The sequence below is a fragment of the Puntigrus tetrazona genome, chromosome 19 (genome assembly GCF_018831695.1).
Source record: "Puntigrus tetrazona isolate hp1 chromosome 19, ASM1883169v1, whole genome shotgun sequence".
Classification (NCBI taxonomy): Eukaryota; Metazoa; Chordata; class Actinopteri; order Cypriniformes; family Cyprinidae; genus Puntigrus; species Puntigrus tetrazona.
This window is the reverse complement of record NC_056717.1, coordinates 19,969,321-19,989,248: the sequence shown is the minus strand read 5'-3', so window position 1 is coordinate 19,989,248 and position 19,928 is coordinate 19,969,321. Positions and strand designations below refer to the sequence as shown.

The window sequence follows — 19,928 nt, the reverse complement described above, 5'->3', positions numbered from 1 at the left end:
TGTCAGTGATACTGCAGCGTCACGGCATAAATCCTGGGTTTCATTTCCTCCATCTGCCACATGTTCCCATAACTCGCCATAAAACACTGATCACCATACTGTGTGAAGTAGGTCACAGCGTCACATCTCGCTTGTGCCGCCCCGCCTGTCTGTTAGCCACAGCGAAAAACACAGGGATCCGATGCAAACATTAGACTGGGGAAGTTTCCTAATCCTGGATCCTCCTTATGGTGTGATGGTTAAAGCAGAAGCTGTAGGCCGGAGAATCTGAGAAATACGATTTTTCAAATATGGACTACCTCTTATGGGAATCCAAGCCAGATCAGTTTCAGCCCAGATTTTTGAAAGCATCAAAGGCAGAGGAGTTGAAGATATGGCATAGAGAACCACTGTGCCGCCATCTGTTTACAACAGAAATGGGATGTTTTTGCCAAAACAGCCCACACATGCTCGTTTTGGCCGCATTATACTGAAAATATGCCTATTTGATGAACACTTTTATTGGTCAGAGTATACTAATCACACTTTCTTTCCAAATGTAAAGTAATAGCGCTTCAAACCGAGGTCAAAGATGTCCAAATCTGTTCAAATAGGAGCAATATTTGAAGACCGAGTAATGGAGATTGCCTTATTATAAACCAGAAAGATGAAAAAGAAGGTATTCTTTAACACTTTTAATTCAGTGCAAATATTATTTATTGATACAGAGACTTCACCCTAAAACATTTCCATAGTTTCTATGGAGAGCAATACTAATTGGGTACATTTTCTATTGTATGTTAAAATCAAAATCAACAACATGTACCTGCATGAGCTTCGGAGGAATATATATGCATACAAATATTATTTTCAATATAAAGCAGTACAATTTCTTAAAAAAGCAACACGTGGCTGTTGGCGTCTCGTTTTAAATCGCTATCAATCATTTTTAAAAATAGTTCAACATTTTTCCCCTTAAAAGATTTTGCAAACTAATAAGTTATCCAGCTAAAATGCGAGTCGTTAACTACAGTAATCTTTTACGTGTTCCAGATGTACACGAGCACTGAATGTTCACCCCGAGGCACTGAATTTGGAGGTGTTTTTTTAGTTTATCTGTAACCAAATACAGTCATATCAAGAAATGCTAATTCTATTCTGTATGCACATATGATGTTTATAGCAGCTTTGATCACAATGCCATTAACAAACCACAAATGAATCACATAGACGACATCGTAGGAATGTGTTATTCACAGTCAGCCATGATTAGTTAGCCACGATGAGACTAATGTCTCCCAAAACGGTGAGAAAGCAAAACATTATTTGTGATCTTAACACGGTCCACTCCGTGTACACTCTCAGAAATAAAAGGTACAAAAGCTTTAGTACTACTTATTTCAGAGTGTGTACAAACAAAACAGCCTTTAATAGAATACTGATATAACTGCACTCTTTATTATTTATTTATTTTTAAATGATCAGTGATTTCCATATCTATAAATATGCAAATATAATTATATTTTTTCTGCTAAATTAACTCTAGTTCAAAGTGTGATCCAACTGCCAGGATGTTGACAGTGGTTTAACAAATAATAATGCTGCTAAATACTTAGATATTGAGCCTTTCCATGTGCTCTGGGATTATCGTTTTTGGCAGATGATTTCATGGGGTTCAGTATAACAATTCTCCTCTGTACTCCAGATGGCAGTGTAGGCCCAAAGAAACACATACTCCAACTCAAACACACACACACACACACACACACACACACACACACACACAGCATGACATGATATGAGCACCAACATTTCTCAACACTTTGCATTCACACCACGCTGCTCACAGAACTAAACATTTGTACTTTACCTTTTTGTTCGAACGTTTGAAACACAGGGATGATATTAGATGACTACCGATGCATTTAACCTTATGTGTTTCTATTTTACGGCAATGCCGGGGTGAATTCATTATTTGAGGTTTTTTGACCACTCCAAAATTCCAGTCTCTTTTTGATTACAAACATACAGCCGTTTTTTTTTTATCAAGTGATGGAATTATTAATAAACAATAATTCTGATCTCCAAATAAGGATCTGCATTATGAAAAAAAAAAATCTCTAATGTTCCTCAGTCCATATTTCTGCACTCATGCTCTGCCATACTGTCTGCTTCTACTTCCTCCTCCTCCTCCTCCTCCTCCTCTTCATCGGTTGGTGCCGTGGCTCCTGCCTTTCTCATGCCGGGCTGGTGTTCTGCCATGCCCCTTTGCTCCTGTGAATCTTTAAAATTAGTATTTCATTAAATATTGAAATATGGAATCAACAGATAATCTCACATTTGATTGGATGAATGCTACATGCAAATATAATAACTCTTGCTCAGTTTCTAAACTGGATTTTTTTTCTCACTGGTACAAGAGTATAGCACAATATAAGAAAACAATGAGGCTTTTAATGACACAAAGACCACATATATTTCTACTATTAGTGCTTAAAACACTAAGAACATTTTTGATGAAAAGCTAAAATTTGCTCTGAAAGTTAGTGGAAAAAACATGCACAATAAAAGACTGTACTGTAAACCTAATCACATTTGTGAATGTTAAAAAATTAAGTCACTTAAGTAGTCTTTAAAAACCCAATAACCCAAAACCCAAAAGTTCACTACCAATTGCATAAAAACAGTGGTAATAATGTCAAATGTGTGCCTGAAATATTTATTAGACAACTGGGTTAGATTTTACAATGTAATAATACATTTGAATACTGAGTAATATGAACTAAATGCACTTACTATGTGGTTAGGATTTGGCTTACTTGGTTACTTGCACGTAATTATTGAGATATTAGATATTTAGTTTAGAAGATAGAAGATATTTATTGTTGTTATATTAGTAAGTACATGTAACATGTAAAAAGAACACCTTAAAATAAAGTGTTAGCTAAAACTTATCTGCGTCACATATTTTTGGTGTTTAGTGTTATCACTGTTTAATGCAACATTCAGTAGAAATGCAATGCAACACCACCCCCCCCAAAATATTTATCACAATTAACTATGTTATTAAATATATTATGTATGCAATAAAAATATAAAAATAAATTACAACTTAACTTCACTTTTCTCAACATTTACCCCTTTGAAACTAATATTCTATATATACTGTTATTGCAGTATAAAAAGTATTCAGTGATATTAATTTGACATAATATTTGAGAATTTCTCTACTTTTGTTTTTGTGGGGCTGATATGAAAATTCAGCAGTAGCCTTTTCAAAGTAAATAACAACAAAAAAAACTGACAACACAACATGCGTATGTGGAGGTTTCATCTGTGACGTGATATTAAGATTACCAGGTGTGCAGGATGAGGAAATCTCCTCCCGCCCTCTTTGAACAGGCTCTTCCCCTTCCTCCTCTACATGAGGATACACACCTAATTTCTGCATGTGAGCTTCAGCCATCTGCTGCACGGCTATAAACACATGACCACAAACACACACACAGTGGGATTCACAAATCAGGGATCATCAAAACACAAGGGAGAAACACACACAGGTAAAGAGGGGATGGGTCTGTTTACGGTTTTTTAGCAAGGCTTCTGCACTGTGCCAACCAGAATGGGTATTATTTCTGCTACAATGATGGGACATGAACGGGCAGGGATAAACCACCTGTCTTTACAAATATACAAAACACGGATTGAGACACAATATCCCACTAATGCATAGCTATTTCCCCTTTTAATTTCACACATTAATAATGCAACAAATTTGACATGACTGTCCTTATTTGGTTTCTGTTATACGCTGGTAAAAATAAATGTGCTTATAAGTTTTTTCACAGTGATAACATTTGGTCAGCTATCTCTTTCTTATCTTTTTATAGCCTGAAGAAACTTCTTTCACCACAGATAAGTTTTTTCAGATGTTAAAAGGTTCTTCACTGAACCATTTAGACAAAAAGGTTGTGAAGCACCTTTATTTTTTAAGAGTGTAGAATACAAGGGTAATTTTGACTGTCTTCGTAATTTTAATATATAACTCAGAAACAGATGTAAAGTCAGAATTCAGAAATTTTCACAGTTCTAAATTTAAATGTAATTGTGCATAATGTAATTGCAATTTTAAAGAGGGCATATGATGTTACCAAAAAGAACATTATTTGGGGTATTTGGTGCAATGCAATGTATTTATGCAGTTTAAGGTTTTGATTGGCCAGCTGGCCGATGTAATTGGCCAAATACCTCAAGCGTGTGATGAAAATGTTACACGCTTCACCATAATGTGATGCCGTGTCCCTGCGATATGATGCAAAAACAAGCCATTACAAAACAGGCATGATTACTGATTATAAAGACTCAGTACTTCGTATTTTTACATGTAGCACTGCATCACGCCTTTTAAATACAATACTATGTCTGCATTTGTGATGGGAGAAACGACAAACTAGCATTACTCTACGCTGCTCAAAACTCACGTTTGAATAGTAAGGCAGGTTCTTCTAACAAGAAAATGTAACTTAAAGCTTGTGAGTCAGAAGTGCCAGACTGTCCTTGCAGAGTTAAAATGGCCTCATTTTATAGTCTCTGTGCACAGCAAGCATAGCTCTCCGTAAAATGCGCTGAACACACTATAATATTTGTGTAGAACTGCTCTGAAACAGTGTTGTCAATTCATCTTAATACTGTTTTCTAGTTGTAATCTCTTTTGGAAGCACAAACTTAGTAGTTTAACTTTCACAGTGAAACATAGCATCTCCATTTGGGCGGTGTTATCAAAATAAATCCACTCTTTGACTTAGAAAAGTGGGGGCATGTTTAAACAAGCCGTTTTAAAAAAATATAGATAAAAAATATCTCTTTGGTTATGAAGCTTTAGACTTTAGGGATCTTATCTATGTACTAACAGTTTGTAACACTTTAAAGAGAAAAGAAAACGTTGCATCATATGACCCCTTTAATATGAGAAACTTCATCCAAGTTTAATTTTTATCCCGTGGTGAAAACAAGCTTCTACAGTTTCTCAATTTCCTAAGAGAAATAAATGGATCAGTTGAGTCAATTAAGCAATATTAGAAAAGCAGTAGTGCTATCAAACTCAATATCACCTTGATATCAAGTTAATAAATTACGATTTAGACAAAATACAGCCAGTTATTTAGATTTTTTCCCCCTGTCAATGAAAATAGATTTAAAATGAGCCAAAGATGAAAACAACAGCACTGTTGCTTTGACATAATCTAGTAATCTAGATTGTCCTCAGTGGGTCACAATCTTTGTAGTGCATTGGTCTGATGGTGAATGTTTCTGATGGACGGACGTCTGTCCTCTAAAACTGTGTGTGTTTGCAGCTGTATGCTATCTGCTGTAATCCAGGATGATCCAGAGCAGCACAGACTCACACCCATCACAGCTGTCACCATCTCTAATCTTACACACACGCATGGTAAAATGGGAAAAACAGACTTGCAGCTTGGGAGAGCTTTTAAACCCAGGGCCGGCATAGTGCAGGAAAGTCTTCAGAAACAATATGTATACCAAGGGAATAAGCACAGTACAGTGGGTACAGATCAGACGTCACAGGCAAAACTACATGCTTTTACCTTTTAATGATGGTGGCTGGTAGATATTTGGGTTGATTCGTTTTGGTTTGAGGACACCATTTTCTCCTACAACCCACTGAAGATACATACACGTTAAATGTATATAGAAAATTTTACACACACATACACACAAACACACCCCTCAACGGATTTTACTTTGGACATCAAGCATGCAAAAATGTTGAACATCAAGGTACTAATATTACAATTAAGTATTTAGGTCAACTATCATGCAAAATCAAAGTATTATTATATAAATTAAAATAATATTTTCATTTAATACTTATACAATTAATCAATATTCCTATGCAATTTAATAATATTAACAATATCATTAGTATTACTGATTTGCTATTATAGTTTTTTTTTATTTTAGTTTTAATAATTCTGTCTTTTAGTTATTTTAGTAATTCAACAAAAAATGGGGGAAAAGTTCATTTATTTTATTTGAATTTATATATAACAGGAATATTTAAATTTTTCTGGTAAATAAAAAAAAAAATATTTCAAATTATAAAACATTAATGGGTACTAAGGTATCAATGGTTGTATTTATCAGGTATCATATAGATTTAAAAGTAAATGTAAATAATCCTTAGCACCACTGTATAATCACTTGGCCACACTAAGTTTATTGCAAGGGGTATACATACACATACATATAAATTCAACATTGTTCATTCATTCATCTTTTCCATGCGAATGCACCTCCAGGACTGAGGTGGCAGTGTGGTACCTGATGGGAGGAGATGTCATCCTCAGGAGATGTTTGCTCCGCTACTTTAAACAAAGTGGCGGGTGTGGGTCTTCGTCGTCGAATCTGTAAGACAAACAGTAGAGAACTATTACTGGAAATGTGAAAAATGAAAGAAAATCATCACATTTTGCATAAGTATGAGTAAGGAGTACGAGTAAACTTATTCACAGCGATTAACACCAAAACAGGGTCAACAAACATACAAAAAAAGTGTATGTGTCTTATTAAATTTAAATCTACAATTCTGTATTCTTTTATAATAACTTTTATAATAACATTTGTTTGTTTTTATGTGCAATTCATTTCTCTTTCAAAGTCTACTACAAACCTCCTGCAATATGCCCATTAGGGAAACCCCGTTCTAGATGTTGACTTTAATGAGGACATTTTGAATGTGTGTCATTGCACTTGTGACAGCTTGGCCAAAAAATGTGAATTAGAAGAGCATCTTAAGCCTCCCTCCACTCAAATCCATCCAATGTCCTCTAACCAACAGTCCTTAAACAGAAAACAAATGCACAAGGACACAAACGGAAAAAGTGACTACAGAGCACAACGAAGCTCAAAAGAACACAAGAAAATAGCTATTCCTCAACTAATCTCCTAGTCGTCTAGGAACTCTGCCAAGTAAACAAACCCACATCATGGTAAAATCCTGACTGAAACCTCACAATACTTAACTGACAGTCCACTAAAAGACAATAGGAGAGTAATTTATGTGACCCTTAAATTTCCCTTTTTCCTGATTAAAACAGATAATTAAAGATAAACCCAGTTTCAAAAACCAACTGTCAAACTTACTTGAAAATGAGGTAACCAGTCAATAAGTTAGATCAAACCAAACCCAAGTGAACAGCACTGATCAAAAGAGAATGTCTTTCACAAAAGAGCGCCTGATTAGATTTCAGAGGAACCTTGAAGCAGAACAACAGAAGCCTTGAAGGGTTGCACAAAGCTTCCTTTAATGCAGAAGTTCTCTACTCCAGCTCTGCAGAGTTTAGCTCCAACCCTAATCAATCACACCTAAACAAGCCAATCAAGGCCTTCTGTATTACTAGAACGCTACGGGGAAAGTGTGATCAAGGTTGGAGTTAAACTCTGTGGCTACACAACACTATTTTCAACAAAAAAAACAAAAACATTTTTATGCAATTTTGCTATTTATTTCCACAACAACGGCATTGTTGGGGCTTAAAAACGTTTGAAAGAGCAATTTGTGAAAATGATACCTTTGTCGTCTTTGTGCGAATTACAAAAATGCTAATTTTTAATAGATTTGCGTTTGGCTCCCCAAAGAACCTTTCAGTGAACAGTTCTAAAAAGAACCCTTTTAATAATCTAAAGCATCTTTTTTAACTTTATAAAGAATCAGAATGCGAAATGGAATGATTCCAAAGTTCATGTTATTTTTACGATTTTTTGCTACAGAGAATCTAAATAATAAAATGTACTTTGCGTTCCTTTCAAGATAGGGTGATTTCTGAGAGACTAGCAATAGCAAGCTAGCTCTGAAAGCATGAGTGTGATCTCATTCACCAGTGAGAAAACAACAGTACTAAGTAGGGCTAGGTGATATCTCATGCTCATCTGGTCAGTAAAGCCGGTTCTTTGATTAGCGGTAAATCTCAATCACCTGTTTTCAAATTGAGTGCCAGTTAACGCACAGAGTGGTGAATGTATACAAACTGGCATGCAGGTTAGAACAGCCTTTCAATATAGACAATATAAATACATACATAAATACATTTTGACATCTTAACTCAGTGGTTGATTGCTATCGGGATATGACTTTCAACCAGCTTAGCATAAAATGTTTTTGAACCGTCTACCCTTCCTTTAAAAAGGTTCTGCAGCAGAATCTGGCCCTTTTTTGGCTCTAATTCAAACCTTTGGTGCAGAATAGTAGAAACAAGTTGTGTTAGCTTTTTTGGGCTTTAAGCACGTTAATGAGTCTACATGATGAAAAACAATGCCTAAGAATAAACTTCTGAGTGTTACTAACAAGCTCTCCAAATAAAGGAAATAAAAAGTCACTCTTTTAAAATGTCCCACAAGGCCACCTGGATGTTCTTCAGCAGCAGTGGAACAGAGTTCACAGTGCTCTGGAGGAAACAAAGTGTTCTGTGGCAAATCCTCCTCCACAATGTGAAGATTCACAAAATTAACATTTGTTCAGTGACACTGCTGCTTTGTAGGGGTGAAACAGAAACAGTCAAATGGCTTTTGTGTCGTTTGCTACAACTACCTTTGATGAGGTTCAGAGAACATTTTTTGAAGACAATCATGCAGAAATCCAGATAGTTTCTTCTCAGAACTCCATGGAGCGTAAAGAAAAAACAGTCTTTCCCCCGATTTTGTATTACATACGCTATGTATACACATAATTGCCAACTGACATAAAACATCGTCTCCCAACTCGCACTGAAAAAAAGGTTGTGCAATTCACAAACTTTTCCATCTCCAGCCTTTTTCACTCTTGGATGTGCACTAGCATTTGACCTAATTGGCCGTGTCAGTATTATGCTCTCAAAACAAAACTGGCATGCATGCGTTTCTGCACTATTCAATATTTCCTGCAGTTTCAGACACAGTCTGTCTGTTCATTGACTGTCTGATGCATATTTCACACTGAACTCTAGTCAGAACGACTGACTTGATGCAAATTCCAAGAGTATCAGTTTGTCTGGAGACAAGGTCATATTTCTAAGGTCTTGGGGTTGATAAAAGCAGCACTTTAGAGGAGGAAATCATCACTGGTTTTTCCAAACTTTTATCTGATGCAAAACAAGTAAATTATATATTCATGATTTTGTTCTCTACACTGCTCTGTAATGATCTGCAGTTTAATGCGTCAGCGTGATGAGTAGAATAAGGTCACAGTAAGCGGCGTGCTAACAGCCACATAGCAACATGCTGAAAGCACTTAGAAAACCCTTAGAAAACAGTGAGACACTAAAATCAAAATCAATCTGACACCCTAGCAATCACAAAGCGACATGCTCGAATCAGTCTGAGCACCCTAAACAGCAATAACACATTAAAACAACTTAGAACAGGCTGGCATTTAAACTAACTAGAACACCTTTGCAACCATATAACACCACATTAAAACACCCTAGAAAACCGGATAGCCTAGCAACCACATACAAACATTAAAACCACTTAGAACGCCCTAGCCCCTGCATAAAAAATTAAAACCACTTAGAAGAAAGTCCTAGCAAATCGTATCACACACACACTTTAAAACAACTTAAAACACATCAACAAACACACAGCTTCACATTAGAAACACTCGGAACACCTTAGCAACCGCTTAACTTATTAAAACCCACTTAGAAGAACATCCTAGCAAACATAAATAGTAATAATAATACCTTTGCAACTACATAGCAAGACCTTTGCAATTATCAATAGCACCCTAGCATCATGGCAGTAACACCACTCACATTTACTTAGGCATAGCAAAAATATCCAGTTTATATATTTCTGGGAAACCAAACCGGTTTTTGTGGTTGAGACAGTCATTTTATTCTGAAAAATGCTAAAGTTCTTATGCTCTGTTGCATAATATTTGTGGACGCAACATGCACCTCATGTTACATACACAAATTACATCATTATACAGGAGGAAAAGACAATATCGGCCACATCTTTGTATAAACAAAATTCAGATTAATTTTATTCTCTATGCAAGCAGAAAGTCTTGTGTTCCAGATGGATTTGGCAGTATGATATTATGAGTCCTCCTTTCCCTCAGGTTCTGTTAAATATTTGTGCTTTTACACAAACCGTTACATTTTTCACATTGCAGAATAGAAAGCGAATAGGTTTAGAGATATTCTAAGAAACACATTGCAAGCAACAATCTAGCTGCTCAGAGATGTGCTTTATAATTTCAGTAAAAAAATATATGTAGATTCACAATATTATCAGACCAATATCGGAATCATCCGCTTTAAATGTAAATATCGGTATTCTGTGTTTAAATTTTGTATGTACTGATTTATTTATTAACATGTAAAGATAAAACTAACCCTATTTACGTTAAATAAAATAAAATGTTATGGTTAACACTGCATCTAAAAAATAAAAATGCAGTGGTTGAATATACTTTATACTTTTTTTCAAACCTTCAATGTACTGTCATTATAAAAGAACTTCATTATTGTTTCTTTAATTCTAACAATATGTTCTTTTTAAAAACTAACCAAAATGAAAAAAATAATGAGCTTATTTCTGCACAGGAGAGACTTTCCGAACAAAAAGAAATACATCAGTATCGGCGAGTTAATGAATCGAAAAATATCGGCACATCACATATCAACGTCGCACAAATCCTATATTGTGCATCCCTAAATGAGTGACATATTTAAATAGTATTATAAACTACATTTTATAAATATAAAATAGATATAGACAATGTTGACTTCTACATATACTCAAAATCAAATCTTACCTTGGAGGTCCAATGCCCTGCAGAGTTTAGTTCCAACCCTAATAAATATCACCTACCTGTGATTTTCTAATGATCCTAAAGACACTGATTAGCATGCTCAGGTGTGTTTGATTAGGGTTAGAGGGTTAACTCTGCAGGAAAATGGATCTCGAGGTCCAGATATGAGAATAACTGCTCTACACGTTTTATTTAGTGCATACAGTATATATAGACACAAACACACACATTGTTTTCTTTTGTGGCTCAATATACTGTAATAATGCATATAATTATGATTTATATTACCAAGCAAATGTTTAATTAAATTACTCTTAAGTCCAACTTTTCCTTGTTTTTCAGTAACAAAAAAATCTTGGTGCATGCTGATACCATTGCTATTATGCGTTGAATTGAACAATTTTCTATTATAGAAACGGTACTCTTTTTCTGGAGTGCCATATATTATATTTATATTGTATATGAACACAGTAATCAATAAATACCATGATATGCAGTGTATATATAGTGAAGCACCACAATAGCACCAGAGTATTTTTTTTTGTATGGCTCTGCTAAATGAAGCTGCACACACACATCAGATTCACCTCTTGCCTCTAAGACGCACTTCAACATGTATGAGCAGTGAATCCGATGGTGCCTGTCCCTGTGGATAGACTTAGAGAATAAAATCATAGTCCTTGTTCATTTTTGTTTACCCACAAACACACACGGCACCAAAGGTCACCTTGTGACGTCAATGAGTCTGTGTGTGTGTAGATAGTGGATTAACTGTAAAATCCAGAGTCTAGCAACTTTTTACACAGTGTTTTTCACTCGTGTCCCAGAAGGCCGTATTTCTCTGCAACGCTTCAGCAGATTTCCAGTCACTGGCTGGGGTGCGTAGCTTGACCATTGTGAGAGTTCAATGACAGTTTCGCACTGCTCAAATTACATAATCTCAATCTCCGGCACTGTCATCACCTTTTTATAATACAAGCAGGCACCGTCGCCTTATGTAATGTATTATGTGCCCTTTTGCTTTTAGTTTCAAGCTATATTTAGATTCTGAGGCCACACCGAAAATCTGAGATTTAAAATGTAGTTAAAATCTGAAAGTAACTAAAGGTTATTAAAGAGAATAGGGAGTTGGAAAATGAAACACCACATGCTAAGATTCATATTTTAAAATTATCTGTAAAATTTGAACTCAAATCATAAAATCTGTATCTATTCTATTATGAATTAAATCTGTTATACATACCATTATAAATGAAAATAACTTACATTTGATCTATTACAAAATAAAAAAATGTTATTCTAAAATAAAAAAAAAAATACAACAAAACCAAAAATCTAAATATTGATCTATTACAAAATGTCAAAACGTTGGCTCAATTTGCAGATGCTTTTATCCAAAAAAACTTGCAATCCACTTTCATAGGAACATTCCCTCGTGTGACCTGAGGTCAAGGGCTGAAAGTTCACTGCTGATAGAAAGCAAAGCAAACCAACAAACTCGTGCCCAGCCTGTGCTGCAACCACCAGATCCCACAGACTAACCCAAACCAACAAACATAAAGGCATCAGTCTAAAAATAACATAAATGGCAGTGTGTGTGGAAGTAAACAACATGGCAAAGTCTGTCAATAGAGCTTCAGTTGTACCGAACACTGAACATTCCTCTAATTCGATCAATACTTCACTATCCTATCCTATAAGTGCAGGAGCTGTTTACTCTAGTGGCGTGTGTGATGATTCTGTGCATTTTTAGGTCATAGGTAAAGAGACTGTAATCAACAAACCCATAAGTACCCTTTAGATTAGTCACAACTTCTCACAAACGGATAAATGTCTGACAGCTCTAACAGCAATCTACAGTCTGCTGGGATTAACAGCTCATATATATATATATATATATATGTGACTGAAGACTGGAGTAATGATTCTGAAAATTATGCTTTGCATCACAGGAATAATTTCCATTTTAAAACAGTTATTTAATATTACGATAATTGTTGTTACTATAAGTAAATGCAGCCTTGGAAAGCTTCTTAAAAAAACCTTTAAAACAAAATGGCAGTATATTGTAGTTTAAAGGAGTTGGTTTACGTGTTTGTATTTGTATTAAATGTTTCCTAGAGCAGCGATTGTGCATCTATCTACACTAAATCACTCTCTTATATAAACTACTCGTGAGCATCACTCTTCATGTTCGTCCTGTACACCATTGTTTCTTCCTGTTTACTTTAACTCATAGTTGATACAATGAAGTGCATTGTCTTGCTTTTTTGACTGTGTGATGCACATGAAATGATCGTGTGTTTTGGCCCAGATGACTGTGACTTGAGATCCAACAGTCATATACAGTAATCAACATCTGAAGTGGATCAAAACCTTTTATCAAAGTTGTTATCTTTGATGACTTTAAATGTTGACTACTGTGTGTCATATTTCTTATGATAGAGGAGATCATGTGTATTTTTCACGCTTTTTACTTCATTGACAAAGTAGACAGACCTTAAAGTCTTGAGCAAAACAATTAAACTTTCCCGCCATGATTGACAAGGAAAAAATCAGTTCATAAAAGTCAATAGCAGGGCATGTTGTCACTGACAACTTACTATGTGACCCCATCCCAAAACAACAACAACAGTAAAGCAGTATTCAATCTTATATCATTCAATTAGAAGTAAACTAGGACATACCATCCATTAGGTGTTAATTTCTCCATTTATGCAAACATTTTTTTCTTCAGAATTTTGTATAACAGACTTTCATTTCAGCCTCATAATGAAATTTAGATCTAGGCTGATGAAGCTCCCTGGGTGTTTTATCCCCTTCGGGACATCTAAAGTTAAACTGTGCTGCCGTTAATATAGAGGCCGTAGTTTGGATCCGTACTTCATCTAGTGTGTATCCTAAATAAAATAAAGGTGAATGTAATGATGGGTGTTTATAAAGAAATGAAGCGGGTTACTAGTTCACATCCTGATGTCTTCGGTGATCTCTGTTCTTTAGAGGTCCTTTTCACCAAAAAAATAGCTGATGGTACGAAGGCAATTATAAAATCTAGGACGGTGAAGTAGCAACCCTGATTTCAGTTAATATATGAAGTTAAGAAGTGGCACGCAACCCTGTCCAAGTCCTTTGTGGCGTCCACATAGTGACGCACAACACTCACTCTTCTCTGCAAGTCCATTTCTTACAGTCTTTAGTGTATATACACAACAGACGTATTGTAGGATTACTATTGCATTCTAAAATAACTGTTTGATTGGTATAAATTTTATAAGATTTATTTTAAAGCCCTGATGCAGTACAGAATTTTCACTCCATTCTTCATTTTCACATGATCCTTCAGAAATCATTCAAATATGCTGAATTGCTACGACAATGAAAAAAAAAATTGTATATATATATATATATATGTATAAAAAATATATATGTATAAAAATTGTATATATATATATATATATATATATATATATGTGTGTGTGTATTAATGTGTGTATATATTATATATATGTATATATATATATATATATATATATATATATATATATATATATATATAAAAATATATACACATATTATAGAATTACACACACATATATATATATATATATATATATATATATATATATATATATATTTTATTTTATTTTTTTCTTGTAGCAAATCAGCATATTTGAATGATTTCAAATTTGCTGATGATATATATGATATATACACACACACACGCATAATTTTAAAACATGGCTGAAATATTCAGCTTGAAAACAGACAGCCAGAAAAAAACTCATTGAGCTCAAGCTGTTTCACAGACGCTGCTGGACCGTTTCCATGCTTCGCAAAATACGATTAAGGAAGGAGAAGCTGATGTTACACATCGTCAAATAATGTTGGAAACAACCTTAGATTTAAGTTTAAGACAAAATGATGGAATGTTCTTCCTTTCATTGAAGTTAAAGATGCGCTTTGGATGATTTTAAGTCAGGCTAGAGAAAAAGATCAGCAGGTTTTGTTGATGTCACACCCTCTGCTCTGCTAGCACTAGAAACCACCGCAAGCCATCCATTCATGAAATCTGGCACTAACAAGCACAACACATGTTTCCTTCTCTAGAAGAAGCTTAAAGGACACCGCCCTGTCTTCACAACACACATACTTTCCATACACAACACTGCACTTGATCCTAAATTAATGGTTCATGGAAAAATTGTAATTCTGTCACCATTTTCTCAACCTCGTGTAGTTACAAACCTAATGAACAGCCCAGTTTGTAGATAAATCATTCAGGCCAGATTTGGAACTAGATCAACTGAAAGATGTTTGTAATTGTTGTGTTAAATGGGAATAATTACTACAGTTAACTACAATTAAACTTGAAACTACAATTTAAAACCATCAAAATAATATATATATATATACTATATATACACACTTTAGGTAGTTTAGGGTTACTCAAAATGAAAACTTTGTCATTAAATCGCTTACCCCCCATGTCATTCCAAACACGTAAAAGCTTTGTTCATCTTCAAAACACAATTTAAGATATTTTAGATGAAAACCGGGAGGCTTGTGACTGCCAAGTAAATTACACAGGTCCAGAAAACTATGAAATACATCTTAAAAAATAGTCTGCCATCAGTGGTTCAACCTGTATTTCAGAAAGCGACAAGAATGACTTTATTCAACAATATGCCATCTCTGTGTCACCAGAGTCCCATTTTGAAGTGTATCTGCGGAGCGCAAACTTTGAACGTTGTTTTGTGTCAGCCGCACCAGGCAGATACGCTGTTTTCATAAAGACACACAGAAAACCTATACCTGTGTTGTGGCTGACAAAGAAGCTTCTCATTGCTTCATAAAATACAGATTAAATCAGACAGACTATTTTTGACAATTGCTTTAATACCTTTGTGGACATTGCCAGTGTTCATTACTTGGCAGTCAACGGGACAGTCACAATATCTTAAACTGTGTTTTTAAAGACGAACCAAGCCTTTATGGGTTTGGAAAGACATGGGGGGTAAAACATACACACACATACAAAAAACATACGAAAAATAAAAAATAAATCAATTACAAAAACTTTAAATAAAATTGTTAAAATAAAAGCTCAGTGACACTAAAATAGACTGTTTCAAGTGAGGACATCTTTCAAATGCTCTTTTGGCGCTCCATTAAAATGGCATTTCTGTATGAATAATACCTTTACCGAGTAAATGCGTTTACAAATGTTTACGTGAACTGCTAGAGAGCACAGACGCATCGGCCTTCTCGTCCTCTCAGCTCTTTTAACTCGTCTCTCGCGAGGATGATTCGCTGGCCTATCTCTGCTGCAGCGCAGTACAGAACAGCTCCCCGACCCACTTTGTTAAGACTAAAATTACAACACCAACAGGACAGGGAGCTGGTCCAGGATGACACACACACACACACACACACACACACACACAGAATGTCTTACATCTGCACTCTCAGAGATCCAGAAAAAAATACATCCACAGCCACCCATGCACGTCTTTATCTCAAAAATGTATGTGCAATGCAACTGAAGGCCAAAATCAATAGCAGACTTCGAAACATGCAGAACACAGTGCAGTTTAGCCACTGCATGCAGAGGCAATAAAACCACGTCCTGGTATCCGGAACATCAACTCACCCCAGTCCAGGTCACACACCGTTTACCATTTCCAGGACAGATTTATAGCCTTAAAACTTCGCATTTTATGAGCGTGCTCAGTGAGTGTGTAGGGTAAACATAACTCCAGGTCCCATTTGACCCCAGAATTAAAAGAAAAATTGAGAAATTATATTTTACATGAAGAATATGAAGCCTGTTTTTCGGATCATTAAGATTGTTTTGCATTTGGCCGTCACTTTTAATGATAAATAAGCTTCATGTCCTTTATTGTCGTTAGATTCTCATTTTTGTTAGCTTTTATTGCAAAAATGGTACTTTGTGTTCTTTTTATATTTACTTTTTATTTTTATATTATTCCCTTTTGTATCGTAACATAGAACGCATTTTTAATCTTAATTTTAAAACTTGATAACCATACATAAAATAGCATACGTTAATTATATGCATTAAGTTATATATTTGTATTTTTTTGCCTTTTCTATTATTTTCCTTAGATTGGCTAGGTGTTTACTTGAAAAAAATTGGATAAATGAAAAAGTGCAATAAAAATAAAATCTGAATTTCTTTCACATTAATAAAAAAAGCTATTTTTATTTTACATTAAATTCAATACAATTAATTTAAGAATTAATTTTCTTAAGAACTAATTCTAAACTAATAAGACTTTTCAGATTTAAATAAATCAGATTTTGGTTTTAAACATGAGCCAGACATGTCCTTGACAAGTTCAAGAAATTCAGCAAATGTTCAAATCTGCACCAAAGCGACTTTAAACTGCTTCACCAGGATAAAGTAGCTCAGTATCCAAAAGGGTCATTGCTACCAGTCAGCGTGCGTGCGTGAGAAAGTCCTACCATCTCAACCTGCCGAGGGTCCAGCTGAGTTGGTTCTGTAGGTGGGACGGCGAACTGGATTTTCCTCCTTTCTTTGGGTTCCACGGGGCCCTCTGAAGGACTCGAGGGATCCATGATGTGCTTTCGTCCTCTGTCAGTCTCACAAATATCCCTGGAATCTACCTATGCCTGTCTCAACATACATATGCGCTCACACACACGTGGACGTCCTCCAGGCAGCTTTCTTCAGTTCTGGTGGTGCCGTCTCCTCTCTCTCCTTGACTCTTGTCTGATTCGTCTCTCTGTTGAGCCTCTCAGATACGCCGGCGGACTCTTTTTTTCCTTTTTCTTATCAGTGTGACCTCTGGTTTTCTCCCTCTCACAGTGTTTGGAGTCGGTGTGGGCGTCCTTATATCAGCCGGGAGGACAGAGAGGGGCGGAGCTCAGAGAGGATGGTACACTCGCGTGTTTTAGGGGGGTGTGCTGACGTTGATTTCTAATCAGAAAAAAAAGATAATCTCATCCAGCTGGCTGAGCCTCTTTTGGCCTCTATTTGTGAATAGGAGATTAATAGAGAGCGAGAGAAATATAGAGAGAGGGCAATAATTCATGTCAGTAACCAATTTCAATGTATACTTCAGTTGTACACATTCTGTGTGGAAAATAATCAGGAGTGACATTGATTTGATGCTTAGTACAGCATCAGTAACTACAGTGGCTCTGACTTAAAGGGATAGTTTACGCAAAAATGAAAATCCTGTCATTACTGTCACTATCTAAGATGATAGCTTGGATGATGTTTTAACGCGACGTCAATCAGGTGTTTTGAAAGTTTTTACATACAGTGCATCTAAACACAATTTTAATAATGGTTTGGCATGCTGTAAGTAAAAAAAAAAAAATCAGGAAACAATGTTATAGTTTTTTTGTTACCAGAAATAAAGCATAAAAATACTAAATAATAAATAAAAGAAAATGAGAAATGTTGCTTAAGCATCTCATGGAAATAAGGTAAAATAAATGACTAAAATGAAACGGAAGTTTTAGTACTTCTAAATGATAAACAGAAAGAATTGTATAGAAAAAAAGCTAATAAAAATGACAAGAGTATACAGTTGCTAAAACTTAAATCGAAAATGAAACCCAAAAATAAAAAAAAATAAATGCTAGTTAAAACATATACATCACTATACCTATATAAACTATACATCAAGCAACACTGGACTGAGTTTGTGATGCAAATGCAGACCTGGGCCAGTCATTATGCAAAGACTGTGCCTTAAGAACTACCTTATGACTAACTAGCAGTTAACCAAACGATAAACAAGCTGTTCAGTATCAGATTACATCAGTCTAGGCTATGCTTTTATGTTCAACTTGTTTAAACCGGTCTTAAACTTGTAAGACTATAGGCATCTCTGAAGTCAAAAATAATAATAAAAGCACCGTTTTAAGTTATATGTATAAAGGTTACGCAAAGTGTCCAGCAGATTATTAGTGACACAGTGCTGCACAGAACACTTACCAGCGACACCTAGTGGATCAAATTAAGAGGTCCATTTTAGGAGACGATGAAAATGATTGGAAATAATGGAAAAACAACAAAATATAACAGCAAACAATCTTTCTACATTGACTTGACGAGAGGGCAGACGCACTGAAAATCATCCAGGTCACAATATTTTGTTTGAAAGAAACATTATTTAAGCTCTCAGACATCAAATAAATCAAGACGTTTCCGCTTTGCCCGTCTGGTCTATTTCAGCATGCAAGAGCTGAAATTCAGCCGAGCACCAAATATAGTGACTAAAAATGACTTTAATCAAACCGTCAGCAACTTCAGACCTGCTTCTGATCTCTTCTTTGAGAAAGTCGGTCACTGCTACAACATTTCAGCCAGGATTGTACCACAGTATCTCATCTAACACATAGTTAAACATTAACAACACAACTGCTTTTACATTCTCACGGAAATTAAAAGCATATGCACAATATCCCACATACTTTATGTGTAAAAAAAAAAAAAAAAACATACAATGTTACAAAAGTATAATAACTTGTTCTTTTGGGGGGAAATACGTTTTTTTGACTTAAGACTGGAGTAATGTGGTTAAAAATTCAGCTTTACATCACAGGAATAAATTAATTGTTAAAATATACAGAAATAGACACCTGTTATTTTACTGTATAAACAATATACTGAATTTGGATCCAATAAACGCTGCCTTGGAGATTATAAATGATGTCTTTTAAAAATATTTAAAAGGTCTTAATGACATTTTTGTTTGATTAACGGTAAGGTTCATTAGTTAATAACATCAGTAACCATGAGCTAAGAATGAACAATACTTCTTCAGTATTTATCAGCATTCACTCATGCTTTGTTAAAATCACAAGCCGTGTTTGTTAACATTCATGTACTGTGAACTAACATGAACAATGTACAACTGCATTTACATTTGCATCGTTCATTGTTTGTTCGTGTTAACAGACGCCACCTTATTGTAAAGCATTACCTAAATGTCATGTAGCTAAAGTCAAGACCAAAAAAGTGCAACAAATGGCCGTTGCTCTTCTACTCACATTTCTCCCAGTCCCGAATTCCTCTGGGAACAAACCAAAACATTCTGCATCTAATGACCATGTCAGCAGCTGCGGACCACTCAGC

At 35.2% G+C, this 19,928-nt stretch overlaps 1 protein-coding gene across 1 annotated transcript; it reads right to left on the bottom strand.

The window, feature by feature from the left end:
- Window positions 1-659: 659 nt before the first annotated feature.
- Window positions 660-19,134, bottom strand: ppp1r1b (protein phosphatase 1, regulatory (inhibitor) subunit 1B). Its single transcript, XM_043218377.1, has 6 exons — window positions 18,786-19,134; window positions 17,282-17,756; window positions 6,322-6,405; window positions 5,586-5,661; window positions 3,337-3,456; window positions 660-2,261 (listed from the first exon to the last, which is right to left on the bottom strand). The coding sequence occupies exons 2-6, from the start codon at window positions 17,393-17,395 to the stop codon at window positions 2,110-2,112; spliced, it is 546 nt and encodes a 181-aa protein (XP_043074312.1). The 5' UTR covers window positions 17,396-17,756; window positions 18,786-19,134; the 3' UTR covers window positions 660-2,109.
- Window positions 19,135-19,928: the final 794 nt, after the last annotated feature.

Bases quoted from the DNA above. Each gene is read 5' to 3' on its own strand.
- ppp1r1b (XM_043218377.1), bottom strand. From the start codon at position 17,395: ATGGATCCCTCGAGTCCTTCAGAGGGCCCCGTGGAACCCAAAGAAAGG. The intron at 6,406-17,281 runs GTAGGACTTTCT...TTTGTCTTACAG, and splicing joins ACCCTCGGCAGGTTGAGATG to ATTCGACGACGAAGACCCAC. The intron at 5,662-6,321 runs GTACCACACTGC...ATGTATCTTCAG, and splicing joins ATGACATCTCCTCCCATCAG to TGGGTTGTAGGAGAAAATGG.